The sequence below is a fragment of the Rhagoletis pomonella genome, unplaced genomic scaffold (genome assembly GCF_013731165.1).
Source record: "Rhagoletis pomonella isolate Grant_MI unplaced genomic scaffold, Rhpom_1.0 Rhpom_scaffold_00007, whole genome shotgun sequence".
NCBI classification, from domain to species: domain Eukaryota; kingdom Metazoa; phylum Arthropoda; class Insecta; order Diptera; family Tephritidae; genus Rhagoletis; species Rhagoletis pomonella.
The window spans coordinates 32,735,897-32,749,918 of NW_023458561.1; the positions used below are offsets into that span (position 1 = coordinate 32,735,897).

The 14,022-nt window shown below is 39.7% G+C and overlaps 3 protein-coding genes across 3 annotated transcripts; 2 read left to right on the forward strand and 1 right to left on the reverse strand.

Annotated features, from left to right (window-relative positions):
• Positions 1 to 10,967: 10,967 nt before the first annotated feature.
• Positions 10,968 to 11,762, forward strand: LOC118742645 (MIEF1 upstream open reading frame protein). The gene is made up of 2 exons (XM_036474864.1): positions 10,968 to 11,238; positions 11,311 to 11,762. Exons 1-2 carry the CDS (start codon positions 11,071 to 11,073, stop codon positions 11,347 to 11,349), a joined length of 207 nt encoding a protein of 68 aa, XP_036330757.1. The 5' UTR covers positions 10,968 to 11,070; the 3' UTR covers positions 11,350 to 11,762.
• On the forward strand, positions 10,971 to 11,914 carry LOC118742644 (probable peptide chain release factor C12orf65, mitochondrial). The gene is made up of 2 exons (XM_036474863.1): positions 10,971 to 11,238; positions 11,311 to 11,914. Exon 2 carries the CDS (start codon positions 11,355 to 11,357, stop codon positions 11,826 to 11,828), a length of 474 nt encoding a protein of 157 aa, XP_036330756.1. The 5' UTR covers positions 10,971 to 11,238; positions 11,311 to 11,354; the 3' UTR covers positions 11,829 to 11,914.
• On the reverse strand, positions 11,858 to 13,858 carry LOC118742643 (RING-type E3 ubiquitin-protein ligase PPIL2). Its single transcript, XM_036474860.1, has 4 exons — positions 13,676 to 13,858; positions 12,651 to 13,602; positions 12,429 to 12,580; positions 11,858 to 12,359 (listed from the first exon to the last, which is right to left on the reverse strand). Exons 1-4 carry the CDS (start codon positions 13,705 to 13,707, stop codon positions 11,933 to 11,935), a joined length of 1,563 nt encoding a protein of 520 aa, XP_036330753.1. The 5' UTR covers positions 13,708 to 13,858; the 3' UTR covers positions 11,858 to 11,932.
• Positions 13,859 to 14,022: the final 164 nt, after the last annotated feature.

Below are 14,022 nucleotides of genomic sequence, written 5' to 3' on the forward strand. Positions count from 1 at the left end.
CGCTTACGTCCATTCCCCGTGACAGCATTGCCGGCGTTATTTTCGAAGAAGTACGATGCGAGTTTTTACGGACGGCTCTAAAATGGTAAACGGGAGTGGGTGCCGAAATACACTGCTAGGAATTAAACTTTAGGCGGGCAACTTTGTGCGAGGTTTATCGTGAGCATCTGTCGTTAAAATGACCTAACCCCACGGTGCCCAGAAGCACAACGGATCAATTCATCAATTCAATGATCAGCGCCCTGAAATGCAAGCACTTTATTTAGTACCAATTGGCAGTGTGGGATGGACACACTAACCCCCTTGGCAGGGCTTGAGGCCCATCTAAACCTCGGCCGTACTATGGCTTCCAGGGAAATTTCGTCGCTCGATGAGCTAAAAATTTCATCAAATCACAGACTGGAATTTAATCGGTGGGATTTTTTGACTTATAGGAAAGTTAGTTTAAAATTGCGATGAGCAAGCTTGTAAAAACATCAAAAATATATAGATGAGCAGTTTTTGTAAAGTTGTTCATAACATTTTTTTGCAAGGGCTAAAATGTTCTTACCGATTCTACCAAAAATTTTTAAGACAAAACTTTTTTTTGTACTTTAAGAATTTTTCCAACAACACATTTACCCGAATGTGAGGGTCTTGGGCCACGGCCACCGGCGTGCCATGCTACAATCCGGCCCTGCATGCATACATCATTGCACGCAACTGACTGACAAGTTGTGGACGATGCAAATGAATTGATGCTGTTGGGCGCGGCAGCAGATGTTGCCGACAGCAATGGACCATTGCGTGACTATTCGTCAACAAAAAAAAAAAAAACAACATCATCAAGATGAAATACATATAGTGCAAGCAAATAAACGACATTGTAGAGCAAACCAGCTCAACGTGTGTCTATGCACTTTTAGAATTAGAGATTAAAGCAGCTAAAAAAATACAAAAAACTGCTCTACACTTCTTTCTTTTCTCCCGCTTCGCCCACTTTGACACCTACAAATAACAGATGTCAATTGAAACCGTGCGCATGCGCAGCATTCGTTATGCCAGGAAACGGCATCATGACAGTCAATTGCCGCAATTCAATTGGCTCACAACAATGCTGCATCATACCGCCAATGTATGCAAATGCAGTCGCAACATGTTGCGGCGACATGCATGTTGCCAACAAGTGCAATGCAACACTTTTGAGTGCAGTTTGTGGATTCCAAACGGCAGGCAATTCAGCAATGCATTTATTAAGCTTTAATATTAAACAACTCAATATTTGGCTCAATTAGATACTCAAACGTTGGTGTAACGTTGGAAGCGTGTATATGGCATATGTATGTATGTATTTAGTACGAACGCGTTATCGCTACATATTTTAAGATGTTGTGGTGTTTAAAATAATTAATTGCATTGCAAAAATCTATTTTGAGCTAATAAAAAAACTTATAAAAAATTAAAAGATGAAAGCACTGCAATTATTAAAATAAATTTGTTTAACCCGCATACGTAATTTTTAAATCACATTGCAAATCGAAATATTGTACTAAAATATGTATTTCTTCGGTGCGTAAATTCATTATCGCGTGACCGTTTTATCGCTTCTCTATATGCAGTATTTATGTACTGATGTAAGTACTTTATGTACACATACATATGTACATACTCCTGCATGTATGTATGTATATTTCTACATAGTTGTTTGTTGTCGCACCTGTTTTGTACAAAACTAAAATGAAATAAAATTTTCAATTACGCGCTTAATGAAAAGCAGATTGTCAATCGTTACGAAAAAGACCTCTTGGTAGCATTAACAATCACTTTAGCCGGTTTTAAGTCGGGTTTTCGCATTTTTTTGTTTGTTTTTTTTTTCTACTGCCACAACCAAAATGCACCTGATTGGTTGCATTTCGTGTTTGAATTCATAAAATTAGTGGTGCGTTTCAAATTGCACTACTTTTATTTGTTGTTATTTACTACGCACTCTAATACATGCATGCACACATACATAAAAAGTATGCGCAAATGAGTATAGTGCGTGTAACTGCTTATTTCTTGATTTCAATTCAAACATGGCGCTTGTTAGACAGACTTGAAAATTTGCGCCATTTTGACAAATATTGATTTATCTACGCGAGTGTGAGTGGAAATTCGCTTTTCGAACGTTAAGCTTGAAGGTTAAAGTTTAAGCTCTATGAGTCATTATAACAGCAAGATGTTTGTATGATCTGCCAATTCGTTTCGTAATAAAAAAAATAACTCAGCTAAAATTGCGGTAATTGGACCGAAGTTGAGAAACTCGGAACATATGGGAAAGCATACATATGTTCACGACCGGAACCGGAAACAGAACATTGTGATCTTGACTGACAGCCAAGCGGCCATTAAGGCGCACAGATCTCAACAGGGTAACATCTAGCCCCTAACCTTTGAAATTTACCCTCTTTGTAAGATACAATACTAAGAAATGGTAGCTGAGAGCAAAATTCTTTGCCCGGTCGCAAAAAAACATACACATAAATCACAGTTTCAAACCTTATACAAAATTTTGAAAAATTCAACAAATTTTCAACTTTTTAATCTGAATCTTTACAACATTTTTGGGTATGCAGTTTTCTAGCCCATACAATTTTAGTCTGCAAGTGTCAACCAGTTAAAAAATCTAGTTGATTTTTGATTATTGTTTTTTGGAGACTACTTTTGCGGTTTTTTTATATAACAAGTGTAATTTACAAAAAATGGCGTTGATTTTTTGAAATTTTGTTGCTAAATTTTTTGGTGCATAAGAACGAATGGGTATGGAAAATGCCCTTTAAAAATGTTTTCCTCAAATATCCTTGAAAATTTGCAATATTTATTTTTGAAAAAAGTATTGTTTGATGACTAATATATGCACATACGATAACATCATCTAATTTCGTCCTGCAACTTTATTAACTTGAGAAGATAAAATTTATTAAAAACGTATTTTCCATACCTATTCGTCCTTGTAAACTAAAAAACTTTATTGTTTTTAAATTCAACAGAATTTTCTCTTTCATTTGGTACCCATGCTGTTATTCTACATTGCACTGATTTTTTTAAATAATTTTTTTTAATTAATCATATCTTTAAAATTTCAAAGTCCTTTGAAAAAAATCCCGACGTCAGAGCGAAAAACTAAAAAGGCAGTTTTACTATATATGGCCCTAGTTTCGTGAGTATATCGTTTCTTTCGTTTGTTCTGATTTTTTTTTTGTTTTTGTGGCACAGTGTTATTCATAGTTTTGAAATATATGAAAGCAAAAAATAAAAATAATTGGCATCACTTTCTTTTTTAAACACCTGGGATATCACTGACCATTATAAAGGACCCTGAATGACGGCAAAGCTTAAAGCTTTACATATTTGTTGATGTGATTTTTGAAATGAACGATACAGAATTAGCCGGTACACATATATTAAAATTTTTAGAATCAGTGATTGAAATTATACTGAAAGGGTTAATAAAGCTTTCGTTTAAAAGTGTGATACTAAATGCCTTTCACAATAAACGGCGTAAATTTTCTGGTTCAACAAGCCTCTGGCAGTACAAAATTAATTATTGTCTTTCACCTGACCTGACGGTTAGACTGGATTCTCTCAAAAAATCTGATGGAACTTTTCTCTCAGTTCCCAGATAGTAGGTTAATTCCTGACGCAGGCATATATATGGGGGAGGACAGCGCTACGGGCAGAGCCACCAGACTAAACTAGTACATACCATCATGGTTGGTGACTGAGGAGTCAGTGAGTGTGTATCCGAAAATTCTAAAGAATGGGGGAGACATTTGATCATCGGTTTTAGTGTTCATCAGCATGCATACCAAAGCGGAAAGTCCTGTGAATCAGCTCTACATGGCCTCTAACAAAGATCAAGAACCTTTGGTTAGACCTGTGGTCTGTGACCGGCTACGGTATTCTGGGTATACATAAACTTAGTCAGACCTATCGTCACGTACTCTGCTGTAGTATGGTTACGCAGAACCATGGACAAAACCCCGGTTTCTGTGTTAAGCAGCCTACAAAGGTGCCTGTGTATATAGGCATTACGGGCGTTGTATGTTGTCAGGGCAAAACCCTTTGCTTTTGACACCTAACGACAAACTGACACCTGGAGTCTCCTTTCTAAGAAAGTACGTCGTTATAGTTTCCACAAGGGAGCACTGGAGAGATCCAGACACTCTTGGGAAGCTCGGTGAAAATTTTCTCAACGACGGCTCGAAGACTCAAAATTGTACTAGAGCTTCATGGCATCTGGACGGTAACTTTGATGCTTTACCGATTTAGGTGCAATAAAAACGGTCTTTTAATTGGAAGTCTTTACAATACTGAAAGTGGCAGAATGGATAATTGGCGAAAGGTGGCGCGGACATAAAATCAGGATCTCCAGGGACAGCGAAGTTGCTCTAAAGGCCTTGTAATCCGCTCGCACCTCTTCAAAGATAGTCCAGGAATGTAAGTTGAGGCTGAACTCCGTTACAAGGTGGAATGAGCTTCAGTTTGTGTCGGTGCCAGGACACTACGCCGTTCAAGGCTACGAACTGGCTAGTGAATTGGCGAACTACGGTTCTTTGGAGAGGCCAGTTGGACCGTAACCAATTTTAGGGCCAAGCATTGCGGGAACAATTGGGTACATCAAGGATCTCATAAATAGAACTTATGAGAGCCGTTGGTGTGGTATTGACACCTGCAAAATAACCAAGTGTTTACTGAAAAGGCCTGCAAGGGGGGCGGGGTAGCAAAATTCCTTCTCAGACAAATAAAGAGTGATCTACAAGCCCTGATAGGACTGATTATGGGGTTCAATCCGAGGGGAAGACATATGGTCAGCAGAGGAATCATCGACGACGCCTGCGTGCACCTTGTTTCGAGGATGATGATAGTACATAACATTTTCGCTGCTACTGTCTCCCCTTCGTCAGACATAGATTTTAAATTTTTTTGGATTGGATGTAGTGAGAATGGACGAGATATATTCTCTTTCCCTCTCAGAAAATGCTAGGTTTCGTAAAGGAGTCTGGTAAGTTTGCAGAGGAGCAATGATTTCCAACCGAACTTATATATTCCTCTCCTCAAAATCCTGGGCCATGCAGCCTGAGCGCTTGGAAAAATTGTTTTTGGTTTTTCCGGCCACCCATAATTCCATTCCACTCCATTCGATACCGGGTTAGTTATTAATCTGGGTCCTCAGCCAGGCTGAACATGGGTACGGATCGTCTAAAAGCTTGTTCCAATCTAGAGCGTTTTTCAAAACTCTTAACTCTTGGTTTTCGGCTTCCTATGTATCATGGACTATATATGTTTTCTGCCATACCAAGTCCTACCCAGAGAAGGCGAAAACTCTGGCATATGTATTAGAGAGACTTAAAGCAAAAATGTTGTGGGTTAAAAAAAGAAACCAAGGCCCGGAATAGTTGGAAAATCGAACGTTTTAAAGCTGGTGGCACAGATCTGTTAAGGCGAATGAACCACTTGTTAAGCAAAATTTCATCTAATTCGGTCCAACTCATTAGGAAGATGATCCGGCAATTTGCGTCATTCTTTGCTAAATATCCGCCCCGTATAAGGGCCTTTCTACGATGCTTTATAAACCAACAGACAAGGTGTTATCAGTTTAGCTTCAGGCCGGGAAAGCTCCGCATTGACTAGATTTCACAGTTCGTTGAGTCCTAACAAAATGATCAGCTCTTCACTGATTTAAATCAGTTTTGACTGTACAGAGACGAAAACTCACACAACTACATACATATGCATGTATATTGGGGGCAAAAAAGGTTACACTTGGTAAAGAAAGAAAACGCATAACATAAACCGAAGCATGCAAATCACGTCAGAGAACACAACAATAACGTCAGCAACCCAAACAACAGAAGTTTCTATGTACATTAGACTGCATCATCAAAAAAGTCGCGAGATTACAAAAATATTTCGGTAAAATATTAAGCGTTACGGGACCTGGGCCGATTTGAATTTTACTCCAAAAATTGAGTTTTTATGAATAAAAATAGTTTCTTGAAGAACTTTTTGAAAAAAAAAATCTCAGACAAAACAGTTTAAGCTTAAACAATCTGCATAAAAATATTTAAAAATTATTTCAACGGAATCGTAATAATGCGATTTTTGATGCTGTTTTTTAGCTTTTTCAAAGAAGGGCTTAAAAAAACTTGAATAACTGGGCCAAAACTATTCAGATTTAGACTTATGAGGTATCAGTGGAAAGGTACTTTCCCACTCTTTTTATTTATTTGTCAAAAAACTCATTCACGTTCCATTTCGTTTTTTTTCAAATGCCAAAACATCTTAATTCAAATTGGAATGACGCTCGTTCATTCTACCTTTCTCTTTCATACTTTGAATGAATTTATTTGCAAAGAAATAAAAAGAGTGAGAAATAAACCCAAACTGGGATAGTATTGGTCCAGTTATTCAAGTTCTTCTTATACCAATCTTTAAAAAAAAGTTAAAAAACTGCAGTAAAAATCTCATCATCTAATATAACGATTCCGTTGAATTTTTGAACTTTGATTTTTTTTTTTTAATTTTTATGCAGATTTTTAAGCTTAAACTGTTATGTTATCTGAGGTGATTATTTTCAACAAATTCTTTTAGGAACTATTTTTATTCATAAAAAACTCCATTTTTGGAGCTATCTTCAAATCGGTCTAGCTCACATAAATCTTCATATTTTCCCAAACTATCTTGGTAGCAGTCTTTAGATTTTATAATTCCAAAGGAAACACAGTACCGATTTTTTTTTTTTTTTGTGTGGGGTGTGATCCAGTCTAATGTGCATACATACCTGTACGGATTTACACGACTCTCATTCGCCAGTTCAACCGCCACTTCAATGCTGAAAACATGTAAATCTACAGCTTACAGCAGTCAATGGGTTCGCAGAAACATTTTAATCTATTCCTGCAAGTACAAACAGTTGCCGCAAGCCCGTCAACCAGCCACCATTCAACGAAAAGACTAAATGTGCTGCAACATGCCAATTCATGCTAACCAATTAAGCGTAAATGCCAGCAAAAGCCATTTGCCACACTAGAAGATGAATTGGCGATAATTGAAGACATTTATCGATTGTAGCTGCCAGCACTGAGCGGCAATCGCGTCCGGCAACAACAACGCGTAGCACATCCATGTATGCTGCCGCCGCAGTATTCATTCAAACTTCTCAAAACGCCATCAAAACGCGCGATTATTGAATAGCTTCCAGCAGTCAAGCAAGTGGCAATCAAAGACCGTTCACCAAAGCAAGCAGCTTCCTCAGCAGGAATGCAAAATTCTATGCAATTCAGCTATTATGGTTGCATATATGTAACCACAAATTTTCAGATGCTGCAGTCAACATTCATTGCAGATGAACGCTGAGACGTGTATTTGTCCGATTAACAATCACTCTGTCGCCGATCAGTGTCCGAGATTGGCTTTGCGTACATTTCTGCCAATAGGCATGCACTTCCTTTTTGCGCTAAATACTTAAATATGGATATGCTGTGGGCTAGATTATTTTCCAGATACACGCATGGTAAATACGAATAGACATACAAACACATTTTTGCTGTATACATATAACTAGCCATTACAGCACTTAGGCACTGGAAGCTGTATGTATGTCGCAGTTGTTCATTGGTGTTCACCTGCTCTCTCGTGAGGAGTCCATTTGCAATGCTGTCTAGAATGTCCAATTAAGCTGACAAGCTGAGATCGAACCAACGGAAAGTGATGTCTCTGTGGTCGGCATTGACCTAATGACCATGCTGAGTTATACCTACATGAATAGGCGAAGTGACGTGAGCAGGTGCCACCACAATCTGATGGCGATCGGGTTGTGGAAGTTTGGAATTTAAATTTGCATTCCTTAATGTGGCGGGGTCTGTGAAGTTGATGTGCTGTAATTTTATGGTATGGACTGATTGAGGAAATCATTATACTTAGTTTATTGCTTGGATTGTAGACAACAATGCTGGTGGCAAACATATGCCAACAAATACATTAAAATACATACAAACATAAATATGTGGATTAATTCATACAATGTATGTAGAGCTCGTTAAGCTTATACACTGAAGAGGCTCAGAAGCAAAGGGATCGGGTCTCCTACATCGAAATGGCCGCATTCAAGACTTTTCATTTGCCAACGTTCTCTAAAAATTAATAGTTAGATGGCAACCTTTGTTCGGGTTAAGGTTAGACTTAGAAATCCGCAAGTCTTACATACTACATTCCTCGACGAATGAAAAGCCAAATGAAAGAATTCAAACCCGCGAAACCCGCAAACACAGATCTCGATCAGCTTGTGAAAAAAGGATTCGCTGATGAAACTATTGCAGGGTAGTCATTAGTAGGCACTTATTTGAGACAGATCCTCCTCACAGGCACGTCAGAAAACATCTTACACAAGTTATTAACGGCATTAACAGAAGGTCCCTTATTGTTGTTGTTTTGGTTGTAACAGCATACAAATTCCCCCAATAGTTTTTGGGGCACAGTCCTTGGCCAGTTATGAATCTGGGACGTTCCGGTGGCGTAGAACCGACTTTCGAGTGATCGAGGGTACGCGTTATTGTTGTTGTAGCAGCAGTGCTCAACCCCTCAGGTTCTGTCATGAATCATCATCTTCAACGTCGGACACTGCAGCGGGCGGCGCCGACACTGGCGCTGCGTAGTTTGCCACTGACCGGCCGATTGCTTTGTAGGTTGCTAGCAGGGTTTATTTATCGGCTCCCCAGGTGCTGCCGGCTAGCGACTTGAGGACTTTGTTCCTGGCCCATAGTTTTTTTTAAGCAGCCCAGGCCTACTCTGAGAAGGAGAAAAGGCTATGAAAGTCACTCCCAGAACTTTCCGGTGATTGTTCGTCGGTATTTTGGCGCCATCGACGAAGACGTCCAGTTCAAGCCTGATCTCCTTGGTCCAGGTTGCGAAGTGTGGCGATGGATTTTGCCGCGGAGTTTTGAGGCTTCTTGCAGTGAAGAAATTCGAAAGATCAGCGAGATAGTTTCGGTTATTTGATCACGAAGGCTATCGATGTTTGGGCGCGTTGCCATTATTGTGCAATCATCAGCGTAGCTTACCGAGTTGAATCCGGCGGGCGGCGGAGGAAGTTTTGCCATGTAGAGCTGGAAGCACGAGTCTAGGACGTCTTGGTAGAGGGTCGCACGGTCCACCAAGTCGAATACCCTCGACAGGTTAACTTCGACTAGGACTGTCCGACCCTGTACGGCGTTGATTCAGACCCTCGCTAATCTGTGTGGTGATGGCGTTCAATGCTGTGGTCCTGCTTTGCATTTTCCGTTTCCCATGCTGGTGTTCAGCTAGACAGAGGGCGCGTCATCACTTTCAGTGACTTTCGTACCACGAATACCGTTTTTTGGAGCCAGACGCCACCAATAGTCGAGGAAGAGCTTTATCTGCAGCGAGAGACCCGCAAAAGCTATAGCTCAATCAAGATCTGGATATTACAGTCATATTTATCCCGACTCGATTCCGACATGCAAAACATATGTTCGGCTTATGACTCCAACCACATCTTCACCTGCCCACTTAAACCCTGTAGCTAACACCTCTCTCCCTTAGATCCCACCCTGTCGCAACAGCACATTTCCTGGGCTTACCGTTAGTTCAGCTTGACGACAACAATTTATGGACTGACCGCTTTAAGCAATTCGTTACATAACAACAACGATAGCATTAATATCTTAAAACTGGAATCACTCAAGCCATGGAAATATGTAGCCTCCAAAACCGTTGATCCTAACAGTAACAAAAAATTTAACTAACAGGACAAAGCTACGTAACCAAGTTCCTAAACCAGTCAATAGTTATTCAACGGAAATATGGGAAAACGCCAGCGTCTTTCCTTCGGACAACTCTCATTTCCCCAGTAGTGGAGGGGAGACTGTAGGCTCGAAATATTTAGTACGGGGTACCATAGGGTATGACACTTGTACACTTTGAATAATTTTTACTTTGCGGAAGTTCCCCAGCCACAATTGGAATCCTTTTTGATCTCAAACGTTGACGACTGATCTCGTCGCGTCTCTGGAATGCAAATTCAAACGGTTAATATCCCAGAAACTAAAAGGATAACTTGCTTTCATTGCAACAAATGCTTTCGCAGCCGAGGTCCAGATGCGCAATAAAGTGAGAGATAGTCCATTGTTGTTGCAATAAAAAGCGCGGTATATGACTTGGGCTACTGCAGCAGGTTAAACTCCTACCTGAGTAGATTGAATGAGGATGTGCCAAATGAGTGTCCGGCATGCGGAGAGACCCCACATGACTCGAAACATCTCTTCGCATGCCCGGAAAACCCGACAACCCTAACGGCCTTGTCCCTGTGGACCAACCCCACAGAAGCTGCACGCTTCCCAGGGCGGCCGTTAGTGGAACTTGACGACAACGACTGAGATACCAACCGTCCTGGGCGGGGTTGTTGTAGCCGCCACAACAACAACTGGGGAAAAAGTCATCCACACGACTTTCGGGTTTACGTAACCGAAAAGACCCAGATGTCAGATGGACTGTCACTCCATCTGGTCAAAAGCCTCTGCTGCTAACGCTGATGATTATGGTTGATATAAACCGCCAACGACACGTCAACAGTTTCGAGTGGCGAAACAAACGAAATCAATGAGGTACAACCAAACTCGGCTTAGTTGTTATTGTATACAAATTTTTCGTTAAGCGAGCGGAACTCAAAAATAGCGAACAGAGAAATGGCGTATCGAGTGCGACTATAATTTTGATATGCAAGCTTTTATAATTATTATTTTTTTTTTTCTATTTTTAAAACGTGGCCCACTGTGCCAAAAAAAAAGAAAAATTGCGGAAGCCGCTGGATACAAAAATGTTGCTTTGGATTTCCTGTCAAGTTTCAGTGGCTCTAAATCCAGGTAGCAGCAAACTATTTTGAAGCCACAGGAAAGTAGCCGACTGCATAACAGCTGTGTTGAAACAGCTGATTAGGTGCAAGTTTATTCAGTCAAAACGAGCATGCATTGGAAAAGAAAAACTGGTTGCAAAATCTAAGATATCATTTAATATAACATAAAACAACACGCAATGCTGCAGCCGTCCAAACAACAGATTCTACGCCTTTACAAACATCTAATACGCTACGGCAATCAATTGCAATTAACGGACAAAAACTACTTCCTGGGTCGCATACGCCGTGAATTCAAAGAAGGGCGCACTCTGGCCGATCCGCTACAAATTGAGTTCAATTTTAAGGTACCCAAATTAGAGCTTATTTAAATCGAAAAATATTTTACTAAACTTTTCAAATATGTTTTTTATGTTAAGCGCGGTGAAACGCTTTTACGTAAAGGACGCATTCTCTAGCCAAAATGTTACAACGCCTGCTAGGCACACTTGCGTCTCGTAGCACTGCGTTGTACACCACCACCACCACGCCATTTATAAATGCCTGCCGCTGGAAATCAACAAATAGCAAAGTTGACTATTCACGCTATCCCAAATTGAACGAAGACGAATTGGAAGAAGATTTTATGCGCGGTAGTGGACCCGGTGGACAATCAGTAAACAAAACTTCAAACTGCGTTTTTCTGCGTCATATCCCTACAAATATAACAATTAAGTGTCACACACATCGATTGGCCTCCAAAAACCGAACAGAGGCGCGAAAACTTCTCTTAGAAAAACTGGATGCACATTTAAATGGTGAGAATGCCGTGGCGGTACAAATTAAAGCGCTTGAAATGAAGAAGTCATCTGAACGCAAGCGTCGACAACAGAAATTAAATGAAATGAAGAAAAATTGGAAAGAGCGTGAACAACTACTCGGTGAAAGTGATCACTGAGCGGCATACAATGAGGTCGTTCCAAAATGTTATGTAATTTTACGTTTAATTTTCATTAGAGTTTTAAATAGAAATACAACTTATAAATAAAAGTGTGTTTAGTGCTACCAACTAGAGAAATCGCCAAAAATTCCCTTACCTATGGATTTTTGTTTCTTTTTCGTCGTATCAGTGCTCGCGTTATTCACACTTGCTTTAGGAGTTTTCGTTGCAGTTAAATTTAAATATTTCCCCACTCCCTGTCGATAGACTTTCAATGGTTCATTTAAGCGTTTTTGTTTTTTGACTTCAGCAGCCGTTTGCGCTTGTTTTTCAGCTTCCGTAGCGCGTTCTTCTGCTAGTTGCTCCAAAGCTTCCTTGAATGGATCTACGAAAACTTGTGCCGATTCAATGATAATGTCTTCGATGGGACGATCCTTATTATCAACCTCAACCTTTTCCATCTGAGTTAGCGTATCCATACCACCAACAAGTTTTCCAAATACTGTATGCTTACCATCTAAGTGCTTACACGACCGATACGTTATGAAACTGATAAATAGGAAAAATTCATGTTATATATTTATGAATTTCTTTTAATGAATTAATAATCCTACTCACAATTGTGATCCATTCGTATTTGGGCCCGAATTAGCCATAGAGAGCATACCACGGCCTGAATGCGAGAGATTAGGTTTGAATTCGTCTTCAAACTTTTTACCCCAAATAGATTTGCCACCAGTACCAGTTCCAGTGGGATCACCACCTTGTATCTAAGTTCAATAAAAATGTGTTAGACCGGTTAGATAAAATACATATATAACGCTTAATTCCATAACAAACCATAAAGTTTCGTATGGAGCGATGAAACTTGATGTTATTATAATATCCATCACTGCAATGTCGTATAAAGTTATCACAAGCACGAGGAACTGCATCGCAATACAATTCAAAATTTAGTGGTCCAAAATTTGTTTGCAGACGTACATAGCCTTTCTTCTTTACACGTTCGTACTTTACTAAATCATCTTCGATTATTGCCGCCTCATGGTTGTAAACTGGTACCATAGCTGTCGAGGTAAAACTTGCTGCCACAGCTCCAGTTGAGTAATGTGCTGCATTGAACTTATCCGCTATACGTTTGCTTGTAGTTGGTGCTTCCTCTGGTGGCTGGTAGTCTTTCTCCAGCTGTGCTAGTGTTTCTTTAGTTTCTAAATTCATAGTTTTAATACGTTTAGTTGGGTCTTTGCGTTCCAACTGCTCTTCTTCAGAGAGAACGCGAAGATTTTTTCGTATATGATAAAAACGCGAAATATCAAACTTTTCTAAATGGTGCGGATCCTGAATAGTTATTATATCTTTGCGCTGAAATGGCGAATCATCTACGAGGTCTTTCCAATTCTTGGTTTTTATGTTTAGCTGTTCAATAGCTTCACAAGAGTAAACATTGCCGGTAGTGGCCAACGCCACAATGTGTGAATTTTTTGTGAATGGTTTAAAAAGCGCCGGGCAATGATATACACCTTCAGCGTTCTTATGAAAATTTAGTTTCACTAGGATCTTTGCATCCTGAGATTTGCCAGTGATTGGATTCACTTTGAATGTTTTGATAAAAGCGTGTATCGCCTCCAAGCTAAAAACATTACCATCAACATCACAGTAGGGCGTATCGAAAGGCACCATTGTAATGCAACAGTGGTCGAATGGAAGACGCTTAAATTTGATGTGCTCATTTTCTGCTGATTCAACTTTTTTTCCTCCGTACAACTCCGACCACTCGGTGTACGTGAGGTACCTAATGATATGAAAAAAAATAAATAAATTGTATTGTGGTTTGATTCAGGAGGCGCAAATAAACAAATACTTACATCTTATCTTTTTGATGCTGGCGCTTGCCCATTTTGGAATTATTTTGATGAAGTTCTTAAACAAATAATAAACAAATGTTCCTCAATCAACAAAGGACATCTTTCATATTTGACTTAACAAATTTGACTTATGTGCTGGGTTGCCACTGCATTTCCATGATCCAACTAATTGGTTCATGCTGCATTTCTGTATAGAAGTTCACTGGCTCTACAACTGTGCTGTGCTGAAATAAGGAAACGGAAATGAGAGTTACATACCTTTAAATTCCTTCAAGTATTTTAAAACATTAGTTGCGTTTGTTTACTCATTTCCAGTAAAATCCAGTAAAAGTTTTTACGAATTTTCA

Coding starts and splice junctions, on each gene's coding strand:
- LOC118742644 (XM_036474863.1), top strand. CDS start 11,355: ATGTTACAACGCCTGCTAGGCACACTTGCGTCTCGTAGCACTGCGTTG.
- LOC118742645 (XM_036474864.1), top strand. CDS start 11,071: ATGCTGCAGCCGTCCAAACAACAGATTCTACGCCTTTACAAACATCTA. Junction 11,239..11,310: donor AAATTGAGTTCAATTTTAAG/GTACCCAAATTA, acceptor TTTTATGTTAAG/CGCGGTGAAACGCTTTTACG.
- LOC118742643 (XM_036474860.1), bottom strand. CDS start 13,707: ATGGGCAAGCGCCAGCATCAAAAAGATAAGAT. Junction 13,603..13,675: donor CAGCATCAAAAAGATAAGAT/GTAAGTATTTGT, acceptor TCATATCATTAG/GTACCTCACGTACACCGAGT. Junction 12,360..12,428: donor AATACGAATGGATCACAATT/GTGAGTAGGATT, acceptor CCTATTTATCAG/TTTCATAACGTATCGGTCGT.